Source organism: Erpetoichthys calabaricus, chromosome 11, assembly GCF_900747795.2.
Source record: "Erpetoichthys calabaricus chromosome 11, fErpCal1.3, whole genome shotgun sequence".
Classification (NCBI taxonomy): Eukaryota; Metazoa; Chordata; class Cladistia; order Polypteriformes; family Polypteridae; genus Erpetoichthys; species Erpetoichthys calabaricus.
In genome coordinates this window covers 154,215,596-154,235,298 of record NC_041404.2, presented here as the reverse complement: position 1 = coordinate 154,235,298, position 19,703 = coordinate 154,215,596, and the positions used below count along the sequence as shown (strand labels likewise).

The following is a 19,703-nucleotide window of genomic DNA, read 5'->3' as shown; positions in this document are numbered from 1 at the left end:
GCTTAATGCTTCTAGTGTAGGTTATAACCCCATAACATGTAAAATGAGCTTCTTACAACCCTCAGAACTGCTCCAAATTTACTCATGTTCTAACCCTAACCATAACACACCCTCCTGAAAATGCATCTCTTTACAACATATCTTTGGACAAATGAGATGCTCTGCCTGCTGGGTATCTGCAGTTTAATGACTCAACCAGTTTTCATTTTGCTTGATTCTAGTTGTTCATCACTTTTTTTTTAGTTCAGTTGGGCGGTAAATTGGAAAGTCTTTGTGAACACACTACGAACTCGGAGCTACAAATTGGACAATTCAGAGAAAACAAAGCTACCCGATTTGTGATGTAACACTGACCTTTCACCTTAGTCAATTATAGAAAATGATAAACTATATCTTGGTTAACCAGAAATGCCACTTTTTGGTCAAATTGCATTGATACACATTTAATATGCTTATTTTGCTCTTTATTACCACAAAAATGCTGCTTATCTTTAGTTGCTTTTTTTTCCAGAGCATATAACAAATCAACAGCAACCTCATGTTTTTCCAAATAGTCCGACAAGAATTCCATGAGAATACACTGAAGTGGGAAGGTGAAACATCACATGTTGGAGCTTTGCATAGTCTGAGAGCATGTGAAGGCAGCACAACTGTTGTGCTACACTTTAGTATTCTACTTCCAATTATTTTCTCTATTAATCATTGTAAAGCAGTGACAACATTTTCATCAACTGCATTAGTTCCTGTAGCACATTTCATACAAAGCATTTAGCTCGGTGCAAGCAAATAAATCACAGATCAGCAATGCAAAAATGTTTTATTGTCCCAAAGGTAAAACATCTGAAACTTAAGCCCTCTTTGGATGGGGTTTGTTTACACCATGACTTGGAGTCAACTAATTCTTACTGGAGGATCACTTTGATTTTAATCCCATCCAAATCGCTCACGTCGGTGACTTTTTCGAACCACATGTTCATCTCGGTAAGGATTTACTTTCTCTAAGAAGTCCGTAAAAATAACCACAGGTTAAACCAGTCTTGTATGTGTCAACATGTCAATAAAATTCCATCATTTCCTGTGAAAAGGAATTTTTCCCAGGATTTGAGATTTTCTCAAAAAAAATGAGAGACAGACACTGTAAGCTATGGAGCTCTGCACTAGAGAGGAAACACTTGACCTTCCAGTTGAGCTCCTTTAGGTCATTTTTGAGCCAGATAACCCTTCCTCAACCCTAATCTTAACCATAGTATAAGTAGATGCATTGCAGAACATGTCAGTTTTGAGTGTGGAGGTAACGTATATATATATATATATATATATATATATATATATATATATACTCTGGCGCTGACGTCCGAGGTTCGATTCCCAAGAGGGAGTGCAGTGGAGTGTGTACGCCTGATGAGCCCAGAATGAGGGCGAAACACGTGTCGCATACTCTTTGCATTTATTTGACAGTAAAACTATTTCAACCATTCTATGATCTGCTCCTCACAAACTGAGGGCACCGTGGCGGATATTACTGGCCAACCACAAGCGTTACCTGGTAGGTAACCACCCATACAATCAGATTGTGACACAGACTATGAATGCTGTGAATATATATATATATATATATAGTCAGATCTTAGCAGTGTTCCACACATGCACACATGATGTATATCCCAAGGCTTTTCCTAAACACACCAAATTCAGGCGAACATGGCAATAATTTTTTTTTTTTTTTTTACAAAAAACAAAGATGTAATGACAGGGACATCAACTCCATGCATTGAACTGAAGATTCCAGGCCTAACATTCCCGTTGTTCACTTCAGGAAAGAAATTGAAATTTAAACTGTTTGCTATAGTGTTCAAATGTTTACTTTTGTGAGAGGGGACAACTGACACGGAAAGAATAAATAGCTAGATGTGTTTACTACAAACTACAATAGGATATGTGACCTGTTCCTCATATTTGTCACTCATTTTCTGAACTGCTTCCTTGAAGACTTTTTGCTGATTAATGTCTTAGCTAAAACCTCTAAACTCTATGAGGACGTTACTCTTCATTTTCCTTGTATTTATTAAAAATGATACCCAGGGGAATAATTGATAACTTCACCTTACTCCTGTGCTATTGTGGGGACCCTATTGTGTGTGTGTGTGTGTGCTTGAGTATGTTTATGTGTTTATATATGTAAGTATGTATGCATGTATGTGTGTGTCTCTCTGTCTCTCTCTCTCACACATATACACACACACACATACATATATATACATATATATATATATATATATATATACATATATATATATATATATACATATATATATATATATATACATATATATATATATATATATATATATATATATATATATATATATATATAATATAATATAATATAATAAAGTGCACACACACGAGAGGGGACCCAAAATTCCCAGAACTGGTCAATAGTACTTTGGTAGCTATTGTGTGTGTCAGAACGCCTCCACATTGGAAGGACCAGGGGAGAAAGTGTGGCCAGAACGTTACTACCTCCCCCGGAATGCTAGATGGCAGCCCCCCTGGGTTGCAGCGGTGCCTTGGATTCCCGCAGGGCTTCATGGGAGTGGGAGTTTGGAACTGCCCTGTTAGGATCTGTGGGCGCCGCCAGGGAGTGCTGCAGCTGAAAGAGCCGGTGCTAAGCCCTGGAGAGCAGCTCTTGCACCACACCTGGAAGTGCTGCCAGAAGTAGGTTAACGAGCACCTGGAACACTTCTGGGTGATCTATATAAGGGGCCAGCAAGCAGTATTCCTGCAGCCAGAGTTGGGGAGGAGGAGGAGGAGGTTGGGGGGGTGGGGGGGGGGGGGGGGGGTGGGTGGTGGTGGTGAAGCTTGCTGGAGAGAAGTGGAGAAGAAAAGACAAGGCATTGAGTGTGCCTTGTGGTGTGAAAAAATATATATGTATATATATATATTCCAGGTGGGCTTAAAGTGGAGGATGACAAACAAACTGTAATTGCCTTTACTTCACTATTGGCATGTAGACTTGTCTTGCTCAACTGGAAGAATCCTAATTCTCCTCTTTTAAGTCAGTAGGTAACTGATGTTATATACTATTTGAAATTGGAAAAAATCAAATTCGCACTTAGAGGATCTGCACAAAACTTTTTCAAAACCTGAAAGGATCTAATCAATAACATTTTAGAATAAGCATTTAAATTGAGGAAGCAGGTTCTCTCCCATCTTTTACTCCATTTATCTTTATTAATTTATCTATTTACTTATTTTTTCTAGCTTAAAGTTTTACTGTGGTGGCCTAGCTGCCTTTCTCAGGGGTGGGAGTTGATTTTTTTTTTGTAAAACTTGACTTATTTGTATGGAATGTTATTTGATTATAGTAAAATCAATAAAATTAAAAAAAAAAAAAAAACAAAATGAGGAGGAAGTTCATTATAGTGCCCTGAAGTGTATGCAAAGGCCCTTAAGTGAAAGTCTGCAATGTACACTTTAATCACGTCTGAATTGTTTTTATGGTAGACATTGTATTTAAAATAGTTAAAAAATAATATTAAAATAACTAAATGTACAGATGTAGTGTTCCTTTTCATAATTGAAATAATGTGGTCATTCGCACACAAGGAAGTTTTAATGTCCGATTTTAAACATGTATTGGTTCTTAGAATTTAAAACACAAATACAATTATCATTGCTGTTATTCCATATATAGAATTGTTGGCGTAATGGACTTTCTCCCCATCCAGACTTAATTGGGGAACTGAAGTGAATTAAGCAGGCCTCAGAATGTTTAGATCATGTCAGTGGTAAGCAGTATAGGTTCCTCTTCAGCTTCGTTGAAGTTCCTGATTTATTTTTAAAGTTCCTCCTTCAATTTTTCATCTGAATGTTTGGATTCTTTGGTTTCTTTTTCCTTTGAATGATAAAAAAAGAAAATATATTGTTTTTTTAATGACTACCATCATCAGTTGGATTATCCATACACTTAGATAGATAGTATCAAATATACTGGAAAACTACTCTATGTATCTATCTATCTATCTATCTATCTTATGTAGTGCCTTTCATATCTATCTATCTATCTATCACATAGTGCTTTTCACATCAATCCACCTGTCTGTCAAAACAATCTATTACTGTATATACTGCGTGTCATCCATCTATCCATCTATCTATCCATCCATCCATCCATTTTCCAACCCGCTGAATCCTAACACAGGGTCACGGGGGTCTGCTGGAGCCAATCCCAGCCAACACAGGGCACAAGGCAGGAAACAATCCTGGGCAGGGTGCCAACCCACCGCAGGACACACACAAACACACCCACACACCAAGCACACACTAGGGCCAATTTAGAATCACCAATCCACCTAACCTGCATGTCTTTGGACCGTGGGAGGAAACCCACGCAGACACGGGGAGAACATGCAAACTCCACGCAGGGAGGACCCAGGAAGCGAACCCGGGTCCCCAGATCACCCAACTGCGAGGCAGCAGCGCTACCCACTGCGCCACCGTGACGCCCTCCATCTATCTATTATATAATTAATTTCACATCTGTCTATCTATCCATCCATCCATCCATCCTCCCTTCCTCTGCTGTGCTGAGATGTGGTTACAGGAGGACACACTGGATGGGTTTGGGAGCCCAGAAGGGCAGGACAGTGGGTGACAGACTATCTGCTATGTGTAGAATCTTCAACTCTGGATGGCAGCATCCCATGTGGCGAGCCCCAGTATCAGCGCCTACAGAGTAGCACTGGAGTTGTGGTCCCATGGTGCTGCTAATGGGAGCTGTCGGATATTGATAGCACAAGCACTATTGTGGTCCTGTCTTTATCTGGAAGTGCTTCCTGGGGACAGGAGATTGTGCCCCGCTAACACTCTCAGGTTGGGCTTTAAAAGAGAGACATGGCAAGTCAGAGTCAGGAGAGGAGCTGGAGGAGTAAAGAAAAGGATGGGTTGGGGATTGAGCTGTGTACTACTGAAGTACTGTTTGCCAATAAAAGGAATCTTTGTTTGAATGAAGGACTGTCATGGTGTAATTGTGTCTGAGGTTTGGGGTGCTGCTACAGGCCCTAGTGGCCACACTATTTAATATACACAGTATATAAAAGTGTAAGCAGTGACTTGACACAAGGGCTTAAGATTCTGAAGAGTACTAGCATAGTTCCATCTTTCATTTAACAAAGAGTTCTTCACCCATAACATGACCACAGGCGACAGCTGGTTAAGGGTAAATGTATTACTAATTTTAGAGTACTTTATCCCATGGAGAACCATAAAGACCTAAAATAAGTAACCAACAAGCCTCACGGTAGCAGTGCTTTACTGGCTTTCAAATGTCAAGGTCTTATTTTGAAATGGATAAATAGGGTTTGACAAGTTACTGTATGCTGTTCTTGTTCAAAATGTTTCCCACATTCTTATGAAAGAACTTTTCTTTCACTTGGAAAGCCTGTGTTTCATGTTCTGTCTTTATTCAGCACTCCAAAGTACTGTAGCACAGAGGCCCACGAACTTCAGCATTCATTATTTGACATCAACTTGACCAGACGACAAGGAGGAAGTAAAATAAGTGTTGTGGTTTAGTTTCTTTTACTGATGTTCTTACTGTGAAAGCTTACCTTTTCTTTTTCTTCCTGAAGCTCTTTAAGTTGTTTTTCAATAAAATGAACAAAGGCCTCTAAAGTTTTTTCTTCTTGGTAGGGAACAATCTGTCAAGTGATAAAAGCACATCGCGTGAAACATTTTGGGTGGGTTTTTTACAATGAGCATACTTTTTATGTAGACAATGGAAAATTAAAGATTCATATTATCAACAATCAGACAACGTACATCAAAACGGACTCAGGTTGTATTAAAGGTCATTTGTGAGTCAAGTGGATTCATTTTGATAACATTAGCAATAAGGGACAGTACTGTATTTACTTCACAAGACTCTGTCCTACTTTACAAAATATAATTAGACTCGGCCATCTCAGTATTTTACAAGCTAAGGAAGGTCAGTCATAGACCTAATGTGGATGTTTTTGGAAAGAAGTGGGGATGTTCCTTTGTCCCGGTAAATGTCTGCAAAATCTTGGATCTATCTATCTATCTATCTATCTATCTATCTATCTATCTATCTATCTATCTATCTATCTATCTATCTATCTATCTATCTATCTATCTATTATATAGTGCCTTTCACATCTATCTATCATATAGTGCCTTTCTTACCTATCTATCATATAGTGCATTTCATATCTATCTATCTATTATATAGTGCCTTTCTTTTCTATCTGTCTATCTATTTTTCATATAGTGCCTTTCATATCTATCTATCTATCTATCTTTTACATAGTGCCTTTCTTTTCTATCTGTCTATCTATTTTTCATATAGTGCCTTTCCTATCTATCTATTTATCTATCTGTCTAATCCTGCCAATTATGCCATCTATCTATCTATCTATCTATCTATCTATCTATCTATCTATCTATCTATCTATCTATCTATCTATCTATTATATAGTGCCTTTCACATCTATCTATCATATAGTGCCTTTCTTACCTATCTATCATATAGTGCATTTCATATCTATCTATCTATTATATAGTGCCTTTCTTTTCTATCTGTCTATCTATTTTTCATATAGTGCCTTTCATATCTATCTATCTATCTTTTACATAGTGCCTTTCTTTTCTATCTGTCTATCTATTTTTCATATAGTGCCTTTCCTATCTATCTATTTAGCTATCTGTCTAATCCTGCCAATTATGCCATCTATCTATCTATCTATCTATCTATTATATAGTGCCTTTCACATCTATCTATCATATAGTGCCTTTCTTACCTATCTATCATATAGTGCATTTCATATCTATCTATCTATTATATAGTGCCTTTCTTTTCTATCTGTCTATCTATTTTTCATATAGTGCCTTTCATATCTATCGATCTATCTTTTACATAGTGCCTTTCTTTTCTATCTGTCTATCTATTTTTCATATAGTGCCTTTCCTATCTATCTATTTATCTATCTGTCTAATCCTGCCAATTATGCCATCTATCTATCTATCTATCTATCTATTATATAGTGCCTTTCACATCTATCTATCATATAGTGCCTTTCTTACCTATCTATCATATAGTGCATTTCATATCTATCTATCTATTATATAGTGCCTTTCTTTTCTATCTGTCTATCTATTTTTCATATAGTGCCTTTCATATCTATCGATCTATCTTTTACATAGTGCCTTTCTTTTCTATCTGTCTATCTATTTTTCATATAGTGCCTTTCCTATCTATCTATTTATCTATCTGTCTAATCCTGCCAATTATGCCATCTATCTATCTATCTATCTATCTATCTATCTATCTATCTATCTATCTATCTATCTATCTATCTATCTATCTATCTATCTATCTATCTATTATATAGTGCCTTTCACATCTATCTATCATATAGTGCCTTTCTTACCTATCTATCATATAGTGCATTTCATATCTATCTATCTATTATATAGTGCCTTTCTTTTCTATCTATCTATTATATAGTGCCTTTCATATCTATCTATCTATCTTTTACATAGTGCCTTTCTTTTCTATCTGTCTATCTATTTTTCATATAGTGCCTTTCCTATCTATCTATTTATCTATCTGTCTAATCCTGCCAATTATGCCATCTATCTATCTATCTATCTATTATATAGTGCCTTTCATATCTATCTATCTATTATATAGTGCCTTTCTTTTCTATCTGTCTATCTATTTTTCATATAGTGCCTTTCCTATCTATCTATCTATCTATCTATATATCTATCTATCTGTCTAATCCTGCCAATTATGCCATCTATCTATCTATCTATCTATCTATCTATCTATCTATCTATCTATCTATCTATCTATCTATTATATAGTGCCTTTCATATCTATCTATCTATTATATAGTGCCTTTCTTTTCTATCTATCTGTTTTTCATATAGTGCCTTTCATATCTATCTATCTATTATATAGTGCCTTTCTTTTCTATCTGTCTATCTATTTTTCATATAGTGCCTTTCATATCTATCTATCTATCTATCTATCTATCTTTTACATAGTGCCTTTCTTTTCTATCTGTCTATCTATTTTTCATATAGTGCCTTTCCTATCTATCTATCTATCTATCTATCTATCTATCTATCTATCTATCTATCTATCTATCTATCTATCTATCTATCTATCTATCTATCTATCTATCATGTTCCCCCCTCTCCTCTCTCTGCAGTAATAAAAGGGCACATAGTGGGGACAGAGAATACTTGCAGATTACATCTTGCCTAAAGAAGGGGCCTGAGTTGCCTCGAAAGCTTGCATATTGTAATCTTTTTAATTAGCCAATAAAAGGTGTCATTTTGCTTGGCTTTTCTCTGCAGATATTTAGAAACAGTTATTTATAATAGGCTACATTTACATTTCGTTGTTTAGCAGACGCTGTTATCTAAAGTGACATACAAAATACATCAACATCATCAAACAAACATCATTCTGGGATATTGTTTGTGACCAAATGTTACAGGATAAGGGTACAAAAGGGTTTTCAAACACTTCTTAAACACGGTGAAGGGCGTCAGAATTTCGAGTGGAGGTGCTTAGCTCATTCCACCAGGCAGGGGCTACAGATGAGTGTTGATGCTGCGTAAAAGTGTAATCACCAGATGAGGCCAGGAGTGCAGAGTATCAATTTTAACGTGAATACAGAACAAATTATTAAGAAGCAGCAGAAATTGCCGTTTTCTTTGAAAAGTAGACTACTTTCTAGTGCATTAAACAACATTCTTTTACATTGAATCGATTAGTTTTGCTTTTTATGGTGTTTTGAAAATCTTGGTGTCAGGAGCTCCTACAGTGCACTCCATAATGTTTGGGACAAAGACCCATTTTTCCTTGATTTACTCCTCTGTTCCACAGTTTAAAATTACAAATCAAACATTACAGATGTGATTAAAGTGCACATTTAAGAGATTTGCATACATTTTGGTCACACAGCGCTTCCGGACACCATAATGTTTGGGAGACAGCAATGGCAGGTCTATTAAATCAGTTGTCATGTTTAGTCCTTTGTCGCATATCCCTTTGCGTGCAGTGACTGCTTGAAGTCAGCGAGTCATAGACATCACCGGGTGCTGAGGGTCTCCTCTGGTGATGCTGTGCCAAGCCTCTAATGCAGCCATCTTCAGCTTCTGCTTGTTTTGGGGGTTTGTCCATTTAAGTTTTCTCTTCAGCATATTGAAGGGCTGCTCATTTGGATTTAAATCGGGTGTCTGGGTTGGCCATTCTAGAATTTTCCACTCTTCAGCTTTGAAAAACTCCTGTGTTGCCTCAGCAGTGTGTTTGGCTCATTATCTTGTTGTAGGATGAAGTGCTGTCCAACGAGTTTGGAGGCATTTGGTGAAACTTGAGAAGATCAGATGTTTCTCTCCACCTCAGAATTCATTGTGCGACTGCCGTCAGCAATTCCATTATCCAATAAGAGAAGTGTGTCAGGACCTGTGGCAGCCATACATGCCCAAGCTGTAAAACTGAGGTAGTGTGCTTTGGATCTCGGGCAGTTCCTTTTCGTCTCCACATTTTGTTCTTGCCGTCACTCTAAAGCAGGTTCATTTTTGTCTCATCTGTCCACAAGACCTTTTCCCAGAATTCTGCAGGCTCTTTTAAGTCCTTTTTCCCAAACTGTAATCTGGCCGTTCTGTTGGCTAACTAGTGGTTTGCACCTTGCAGTGTGGCCTCTGTATTTCTGTTCATGAAGTCTTCTGCTGATCGTTGCCTCTGACACATCCACATCTGCCCCCTGAAGACTGTTTCTGATCTGTCTGACAGGCGTTTGGGGCTTTTTCTTTCCATAGTGAGGATTCTTCTGTCATCAGCAGTGGAGGTCTTCCTTGGCCTACCAGACTCTTTGCGATTACTGAGCTCACCAGTGCATTTTTTTCTTCTTCATGATATTCCAGACAGTTGATTTAAGTAACCATAAGGTTTAGCCGGTGTCTCTAATGATTTTCTTCTTGTTTTGCAGCCTCATTTTGCCTTCTTTGACGTTCATTGGCACAGCTCTTGTCCTCATGTTGAACAACGGCGACTACAGACTCTAAAGGGTAGAAGCACGCCAAAGTATCTTATGAAGCCATGAAACCCACCTGAGGAATCTCAAACACCTGTGACTCCAATTGTCCTAAACATTATGGTGCCCTGAAATTGGGGGGACTGTGTAGTGTTGTCATTTCTACCTGGTGTGACCAAAATGTATGCAAATCCCCTTAAAGTCTGCAATGTGCACTTTAATCACAATGTCTGAATGGTTTGATTTCTAATCTGAAACTGTGGAACAGAGAGGGATAAATAAAGGAGAACTGTGTCTTTGTCACAAACATTACGGACGGCACTGTATCTCAACAACCAATCATCTTAAATTACCAATAAAATTCCTCTATCACTAAACCACGTCACAATCCGGTCAGACAGCAGCCCACATGGACCCTGAGCTGTGCTGTAGTGCCAAGTTAGACTTCAATTTTCTCATCAGGTTATAACAATGGACGTAATTTCTTGTTTATGTCTTGTTTCTCTGGAACCCTGCTGTACGTTTGTACGTTTTTTGCTGAAAATCAGATTCTCTCTGGGGTAATAGTTGCCCTAAACATAACCTAAGGTAGGTATATGTGCCTGACTTATGGTATAATGAATGTGGACGGTTCACTTTAAAAAGTTATTTTGATAAGAATGAAATCACTGTATATTCTTGTTCATTATTCAAGAGGATATGGGATTGAGATGATCAAAATGAGTGCTTAGCTGTTTTACTTGATTTTACAAAGAAGTTCTGATTGCTATAGTCTGCCAAAGAATTAAATAAGTAATGAAAAAAGCACTCTACTAAAAATAAACACAATGGCATTCTCGTGGGTGTCTGCTAACAGCTAATTCACTCTCGTATAGGTTTACTGTCAATCTTTGATCTTGTTTTCCTTTGTTGTGAGGTGGTCTGCCTTTAGATTGCTTCATTTTGGGTTACGTTAACAGCATTGGGAGGTTTAATAAGTTGAAAGGCAACCCGAACTTCAAAGGCTTAGTAATGCTTTCATTAAATAAAGTGTGCATACATGTCTACATATACAGTATATTTGCATGACTTTGTTTTAACTGCCCTTATTTGTAATTTGTCCAATATTAAGGATCCTATTCTATAATAAATTAAACTGAATTTCCAAATCATTTCAAACAGTTTCAGGCTCTTTGGTACTGGGACCTACCCCAGCAAAATCAATCAAATCAAGTACAAGGCAGGACTGAACGCTGGATGTGGTGCCAGTCCATCACAGGGCATGCTTGCCATGTATCCACACTCACGCTTAAAATTCTGAATGGCTTCGAAGTGCTTATAGATGAGATAATGACAAGTTACAGGTACTGCATATCTGAAACATACTATAAGTTGCTAGCTATATATAGTTTTCCACTGTAAAAGCAAAAGTGAGTCAGCTGCAAATTCCAAGGGAGCATGACTTCATTAAGAAAGAAATTTGTTTTCCTGTTTGGCTCACAAACTCTAGGCTAGGACTTGCTTACTTATCATTATTTTCAAACCGGTGTAAACATTAAGATCTCAAGGTGCTGGTCTACTTAGGATTAATAAAATAACAGTTGGAAGTCAAGCTTTTAGTTACAGGGCCCCGAAGCTGTGGAATGATGTGCCTGCTACTGTATGAGGTGCCCCTTCAGTCTCCAGGCTGAAGACTCACTACTTGACCTGCCTGTGCTCCAATTAGAAACCTAAAAACGAATTGTAACCAGTTGTATCATATATGTTGTAAAGACATCAGCCAAAATAAGTAAATGTAATGTAATGTACTTCAATTTAGCATACCCTGACTAGAGCTGCTGTGTATGCTGCATCACTGTGGTTAGTCATTAGCACTAAAATACAAGTAATACATTCTTTATAAACTGTTATTTACCCTCTCCAATTCTCAAAAAACAGGACATGTTAAAGCCCATTGATGCCTTCCTTGTGTGAATTTGGGCTGTTGTTGCTGCTTTTGCCCAAGTATGCCCAATTGTGGATGATTTTTAGCTTGGATTTCATTTGCTTTTTCTGCATGTAGAATGAAAATGTAGCCATTAAAAAAGTTCTAATGTGCTTTTTACATACAGGCCTAAATTGTCCCTCTGTAAAATTCGCCTAGCAGTAATATCCCTTTTGACTTTCACCAAAGCACAAGATGAAATTTAAGAATAGTTCTGAAAAGGATTAACCCACCTTTTCCACATATGTGGCTGGAAAGAATTTGAACATAGGGTAACGCTCCAAGAGGACAGTGTGCACATCATTGGCAGTGCTGTCAATTTTGGCAATGACTACGCTCTCGTGATGCTCATAGACTTTTCCAAGTTTTTCCAAGATTGGGAACAGTTTCTGACATTCTTCTGACCATGGTGCATCTTTAAGTGAAAAGTATATATTGTCCAGTTAATAAAGAGGCATAACATTTAAACATCGATAAAGGCAGAAATGGAAATATATGCTGTAAACTGTACAGAAATATTTGCATGCCCTACTAGTTTAATATGCCAGAGAAAAACATTTTAGAGCTGTGATGATTAAACATAACTTTCTTGAATATGTTGTCACATATGCACGTCCGAGGGTCTCCTTCCATGCTCATCTGAGGTAAGCATCACCACCCCAGGACAGCAGGGGGTGCAGTTCCTGACTTTCTGATCTCATTTATCACCCACAGCTCAGAGGAGACGCCCACTGACCCCACCCCTTCCAGTCCAACAGCTATAAAAGCAAGGCGCTCCCAGGAGGTGGCGTCTCATTCAGGAGGAGACTCACCCGCATTATGGAGCTCCTACTCTGCGACTGGACCACTCTTCAGAGCCTGTAAGTTCGCAGCCAACGGCTAGAGATTTGCTTTGTTGCTATTTTCACCTTCTTTATTTTTCAGGTAAACAGGGTGGCCCAGCTGGCACCCCAACATTTCTTCTTGACTCCTGTCAATCCCGCGACCAAAGAAAATGTTTCAACACATTTTATCAGTATGATGAGGTGACTATCTGTATACCCTGACCAATGCTAGGGTTAAATAAATACAAATTAAAAAAATTGAAGTATACCCAGGATGGGGGTGGTGGCCTAATGGCCTGTATCATCAGGACTGAGTCTTTGATTCTGATAATCAACAACAGACTCCCAGTAGTTTCTTTTCTCCTGCAATTCTGTTATCTGAAGTCCTTGGTAATATGGTTATCAAAAGGCATGGCATGGTTTATTTCTGGTAATCAATGAAATTTATTTATTTTTTACTGTTATTTACCTTGTTAATAGTGGCATGTGTGCTTATGGATGTAAATGTTGCATGGTTCGCTAATTTACTGTTATTGCCAAAGTAAGAGAGAGACCTGCTGTGTAGGAAGGCCACGTCACAAGCCGAGTGGCCAAGTCTGCTGCTGGGTAATGGAGATCAACCTTAGCTAAATGGTAGATCTGGCCACCCTACTTCCAGCCTTTTGGGTTTGTGACTCACCTCTGTCATCTCTGGGATGGTGACAGGAAAGGGGACGTGAGAGTATCAGCCTGAGGATTTCCTAACCTAACCTAACCCTCTGCTTCCTGTGTGTGAGTCAATTTTGCACCCACCTACAAACAACACCCTGAGCTCCCACTTATTTTAGTTTGATGCCCAACCTCTCATGTGGCTCCTTATTAAGTGCTTTCTGAAAGTCAAGATAAATAATATCACATGCTCTACTTTGATCATATCCTTTTGTTGCTTCATCATAGAATTCCAAGATATTAGGAAAACAAAGCATCCCTCTTCTGAGCCCATGTTGACTATTCAATAAAACTCCTGTTCTAGCCACGTGTTGTTCCGTCTTTCCCTTAGTAATTCCTTCCATTAATTTTCCTGTGATGCACATTAAGCTTACTGGCCAATAGTTTCTTGGATCTGCCCAATCACTGTCTTTATATAATGGGATAATATTTGCCATTTTCTAGTCCTTCGGAATTTCCCAGTGCGCAGTGACTTCCTAAAAATATGCATCAAGGATTTACATCTATACTAATGTGAGGGACAGCCGGCGGTTCAGTCTGGCCAGGACGTCCTTCAACTAAGAGAAAGAGCCTTTTTAGGACTCTACATCCCCCGGGACGCTAGATGGCAGCTCCCCTGGACAGAAATGGTTCCCAGGATTCCCGCAGGGCAGCATGAGACATGGAGTCCGGTTCTTCAGCCCTGTTGAGTGCCGTAGGTGCCGCCAGGGGGAGCTCACAAAGAACCCAGGGACTATTATGGTGACACTAACCCAGAAGTACTTAGGAGTCACGAGGTCGGAAACCCGCAGTACTTCCGGGACACCTGAAGAAGGCATGTGACCCGGAGATGGAATACTTCCGGGTCAAGTACTATAAAAGGAAACCCCAGCAAGTCGAGCTGGAGTTGGGAGGGAGTGCGACAGAGCTGCTGGGTGGAGTGGAGGATTGTATTATTGTTATTGGTTTATTATTGAGTATAGTGGAGGTGGAGGTGCTTGGTGCACACTTTTGTAATAATAAATTAATTATTGGACTTTTATCTGGTGTTTTGGCATATTGTCTGCGGGTTTGGAGTTGCGACAGCGCCCCCACCTGTCACACTCACTAACATCCTTTTGAACTCGAGGGTGAATATTATATGGTCCTGGAGATTCATTTTGCTTGATTTCAGCCACTGGTGAACAGAATCACCCACTGCTGTGTTAATGATAGTCTTTTCACTGGTTTTACTGGAAAGTCATTCATTTATCGTAGAAACTTGCTAATGTCGCACTTGAAATTGCTTACATTTCCAAAAATATTTGATCTGTGCACATGTGGGTGTTTAAGCATTCAAACCCATGTTGATATCTCAAAGAGCCAAATAAATTAGCCATCATTAACCCAAAAGTAGCAGTCAGTATGAGCCATATTTTATTGTATTGGTCAAATATCTGACGTTGTTTGATATTTGTGTTATTTTCGTGTTTGTCTATGTGAAACGTGTGCCAGCGTCCTCAATCTAACAAACCCACACCCGTTCTAAGTTTTTGAAACGCTGTTGTATTTTAAGTGTGAATGTTCAGCACCCAAATTGTGTACTATATGTTCCTGGATTGTTTCACAAAATAAAATTCTGCTGTCATGAAAGCGAACTCCAAGTTGTCCATCGCTCAGAAAAGAAATCTGCTGGGATTAGGCATACTGTATGTCCTGTAAAGATAAAAGCAGTCTTGCATATTACGTAGGAAGTACATTTGGAAATTCTACTCACAGAACATTACAAAGACGTTTCTTTCATCATTAAAAGCAACTCTTTCAAAGTTTCTTCCGACTAGCTCCTTGACAGGATGTTTATCCCAGTCTTCTGGAATTGGCTCACTCTCAAGCTTGGGCTAAAAAGTGAAGAAGAGAAAAAAAAATTGGGAATAATTCTCGGACTAATAGTTAGATATTTTATGAAACTCCGGTATCTTGACTTTAAGAGCAGTTGTGCTTCTTCGGACAACTTGGTGATTAGCTCATCAAATACAGTAGTTTGAATGGATTCAGCTGTCTTCTGTCAGTTTTTTTTACATCCAGACATCTAAATCTGTTTATCTAGGTCAGTGTTGGGGCAACAGTGTCTATCCCAGCAGTCCCTGGGGTTTAAACTAGAAACCAACACTGGAAGACACACCAATCTATTGTAAGGATAACTTTGACAGACATTTCCATTCACACACTTCAGCTCAGTTTAGAGCAGCAAATGAACTTAACCTGCATGTTTAATAATAATACATTTTATTTATATTGTCTAGGCCGAGGTAGGACCACTGGGGGACACCCACACTGGCATGAAGAAAGTATCGATGGATTAATCTGTGACTTTTAAACTGTGGGGCATCAGCACTCAGCAGTATACAATTAATACCAGTAACAGCGGATGGCACGATAACGTGCAGTGAATATACTTGACTTGGGCCTTCCGAGTTTTCTTACTCTTTCTCTGTATATTTAGCATTTGTTTGCTCAGAGGTTGATGTGCTTGTTTCTTCTCTTCTTTTGTCGGCATCTTTTCGCGTTAAAAATGATTAAGTCAGTTTTTGAGTTGCAATTACTTAGTATGTTTTTCTAAATTTTTCAGTTAAGCTGGCATTTAAGTGTTCAATCCACCTCAAGGATGATTTAAGATATGAAGAGGTAGGGGAAGTGATGGCGACGGCGGTAGGGATGAGAATGGCGACCATATGCATGTGCCACAATGCCTGCCTGCTGCCGAGAGTTGATTCTACATTAAAATAAAATAAAAAGAAAAAGAAGAATAAAAATCATCACCCTGAAAGTGGATAGTAAACGTCACGTAGTATATGTGTACCAAATTTCAGGTCAATAGTTGAAACGGTTTGTGAGCTACAGGTGATTTAAAATCCTGGACAGACAAATGCACAGCCACAGTAGCATATTATATATAAATATTAGTATTGTGTATTTTGCTGTCACCGTTATACAAAATTACTTACTTAGTGCAACTATCCATCCATCCATCCATTTTCCAACCCGCTGAATCCGAACACAGGGTCACGGGGGTCTGCTGGAGCCAATCCCAGCCAACACAGGGCACAAGGCAGGAACCAATCCCGGGCAGGGTGCCGACCCACCGCAGTAGTGCAACTATTTTCATGCAATTTTCATTGTGGACATACATGCATCTAAAAGTGATTTATTTGCTCATCGTCACACATCAACTATTTTGATAAAGCAGATTAATGACCCGTTTTATTATTTCTGTTTGCTTTACTACTTTGTCTTACTAACCATATTATGTCGCTTTATTTTAGAAAACAGTTTTCTGTATTGACAATTTTTAAATAAATGAAAAATGTAGTGCCCTTTTGTTTGAAATTTTAACTTTAAACGTAACCATTTGAATGGATGAATGAGGATGAGCATGTGTTCCATTTTTTGCATATTGTTTAGAGCAGTTGTCAGTCAGATACGTGAAGAAAATGGCTGCTGAACAGCAGGCAACAGTCTGTATTTAAATGGAAAACATAACAATGCTGTGTAGGACAATGTGGGCATTGCCCATTCTGTTAGGCTTTAGTGGCACAAGCAGATTCAATAGGGATGCAGGCATCCAGCTGTACATACCCCGACTTACATTCCAAAATAAGTGACTGAACTCCAGCTTGTACCAGGAACTTCATCTGATAACAAAAGTGTAAGATACAGGTGACCTGAGATGTCTCCAGAGGCCCCTATCCAAACAGACTTCTTGAGCCAGAAGGCGTGTCATGGACTCAAGCAAGAACAAAGACCGTTAATTCATTGGATGACAACTAGGATGGACAGAAGCACTCGCCTATTAGAAGCCTCTGATTTTGTAACTTGAAGTGACTTTTCATCCAATCAGGAGAAGGTTCACTATTCCTTAAAAAATCACATGCACCCCATCTCTCAAATGGAAGAAGAAAAGAGAGGCAGAGAATAGCAAGTTAAGAAAAGTTCAGGAATTCTCCCGGAGGAAAACGTTATGAGCCGCTCTTCCTTGGAGAGCTGAATCCAACAAACTGCTCTCTTTGTGAACCTGAGATCCAGTTGGCCAAGCTAAACAGTGAGCCAGCCTGAAGGCTGAGAGGCAGCCATCACTTTAGGGAAGGGAACTTTAGTATCTAAACCAGGGGTGTCAGACTCCAGTCTCACTGCAGGTTTTCATTGTAATCATCTCCTTAATTTTTGACCAATTTTTCCTGCTAATTCACTTCTTTTGCCTTAGTTTTAATTAACTTGACTCAGCCAAACAATAATGAGACACGAAACAAGCCATGACATGACCAGTTCACCTGTGCCTATCACACAATATCTGAAAATAAAGAAAAGTGACATCCTCAGAAAAGTCAGTCTCTCAGGTCACTGAAACATTTTGAAGGTCTTCTTATAAAAAAACAAAAAATCAACAGTTCTGGAAATGTCTGCTGTGGCAGAATAAGAACAGCAACAAGCCATGGAATTAAATAACGGGTTTAATTAACAGCAAGAATTGGCTTCTCATTAAGAAACTGGTTGGAGTGAAATTGGTTGGAGTTTGAAGCCCCAGTTTAGCTGCTCATCTGTCAACTCGTTTCACGTCTCATTTCTATTTGGCTGTCATTTAATGAAGAATCAAATCAGAGGACCGAATCCTTAAAATCAAGGGCTATTAAAAGAAAGGGAAAAATAGTTATTTAGCAGTGAAACCTGGTCACTGATTCGGAAAAGGGTTTGAATGAAAACCTGCCGCCCTCCAGGACTGGAGTTTGACCCCCCTGATCTAAACCCTTGTGCCAGAAAGAGTAATGCTTTTCCCTTTGAAAACGACACAGCAAAGTGCCTAATGGTAGAAACCAAGCTGAGAAAGCAGCAGCACAGAACACTACAAACAAAGGATCATGCAGCAAGGAGAAAGAGTGAAGTCCAATGCATGAAGAATCATCCACTTGATCCTGGATCGACAACAAATCAAAACCTCCACACAACATCAGCCGTGATCCATAAAGACTTGGTATTGTAAAACTAATTATCTATGCCAAGATCATTTAGAACTGTAAATAGCCAGTAAACAGCCAGCCTCTCTATGTTGTTTGTCTGTTAATAAAAACAATATTTGGAATTAACTTTTCTTCAATATCACACTGAATTTTGATTCCGTGTTTGGACTTACATTGTGACAATGTATTCAACGTATAACTACCTGTGAGTGCATATCGTTTCTTTCACTCTAATAAATAAACCAACTTTTTCGAATGTTGATCCCTGTGATTTGTTAATTGTCATAGCAAAAGCTATTCTAACAGGAAACTGTAAACGTTTTAATACAAATGGCATATCAAGATCTCCTTTGGTGTCTAATGTTTTCAATGGAAAATGTACTACATTACCTTTCTTGTCGTCTGTTAAAATTTTACATGTCAGAATTGTTCGACCAATTTTGAAACCAACTAATCTTGTCCTATTGCATAGCCCATCACTCAGACATAAATTACACAATATCATTACGATACATCCTTCTTTCAACAGTAATTCGGCTGGTGGAAAATAACCCTTGAATATACTAAGTTGATGTTTTCATCTTTCGCACCATCAGCACCAACTATTTCAGCATAGTCTATTGATATGCATTTAACCAATCTGCTGTGTGACCGATTGACAATTTACGCGTTAATTCGTTTGACTTGATCATTTCTCGGTGCTAGGATTGCCTGTGTGCTCATTTCTTCTGTTGATAAGCTTTGGACATAAGTCTTCTTTTATTGGGAACTTAAAGTGAGGAAAACATAAAAATTTATAAGAGCCGAGAGTGCAGGAACTGTGTCTGAGAAAACCATTCACACGAATGAGAGGTGAAAGGACCGTGGGCGTGGGCCGTTAACTGGAAATGTTTGAGAGGAAGGCAGGACTTGAAATAATCTCTTGGCAAAAGTCTCATCTCATCTCAAGATTTTCTTTTATGATATATATATATATATATGAGGGCACCGTGGCGGATGTTAGCAGATTGCTGGCCAACCACAAAGCGTTACCTGGTAGGTAACCACCCACACTATCAGATTGTGACACAGACTACGAATGCCGTGAATGTAATTACCCCGATCTACATGCTGTCAAATAAACGAACCACACACCGTGGCGCAACGTTAGGGGCATCGCCTCTGG

At 38.7% G+C, this 19,703-nt stretch overlaps 1 protein-coding gene across 1 annotated transcript in view; it reads right to left on the bottom strand.

Moving 5' to 3' along the window:
- Window positions 1-3,601: 3,601 nt before the first annotated feature.
- The window catches only part of zgc:136472 (uncharacterized protein LOC678514 homolog), a 47,781-nt gene continuing 31,679 nt past the window's right edge, over window positions 3,602-19,703 (bottom strand). The window contains exons 8-11 of the mRNA XM_028814378.2: window positions 15,304-15,424; window positions 12,270-12,451; window positions 5,613-5,702; window positions 3,602-3,898 (exon numbers count right to left, since the gene is read on the bottom strand). Of these exons, the coding sequence (XP_028670211.1) occupies window positions 3,842-3,898; window positions 5,613-5,702; window positions 12,270-12,451; window positions 15,304-15,424 (450 nt within the window). The 3' untranslated portion in view covers window positions 3,602-3,841. The remainder of the gene's footprint in view (window positions 3,899-5,612; window positions 5,703-12,269; window positions 12,452-15,303; window positions 15,425-19,703) is intronic.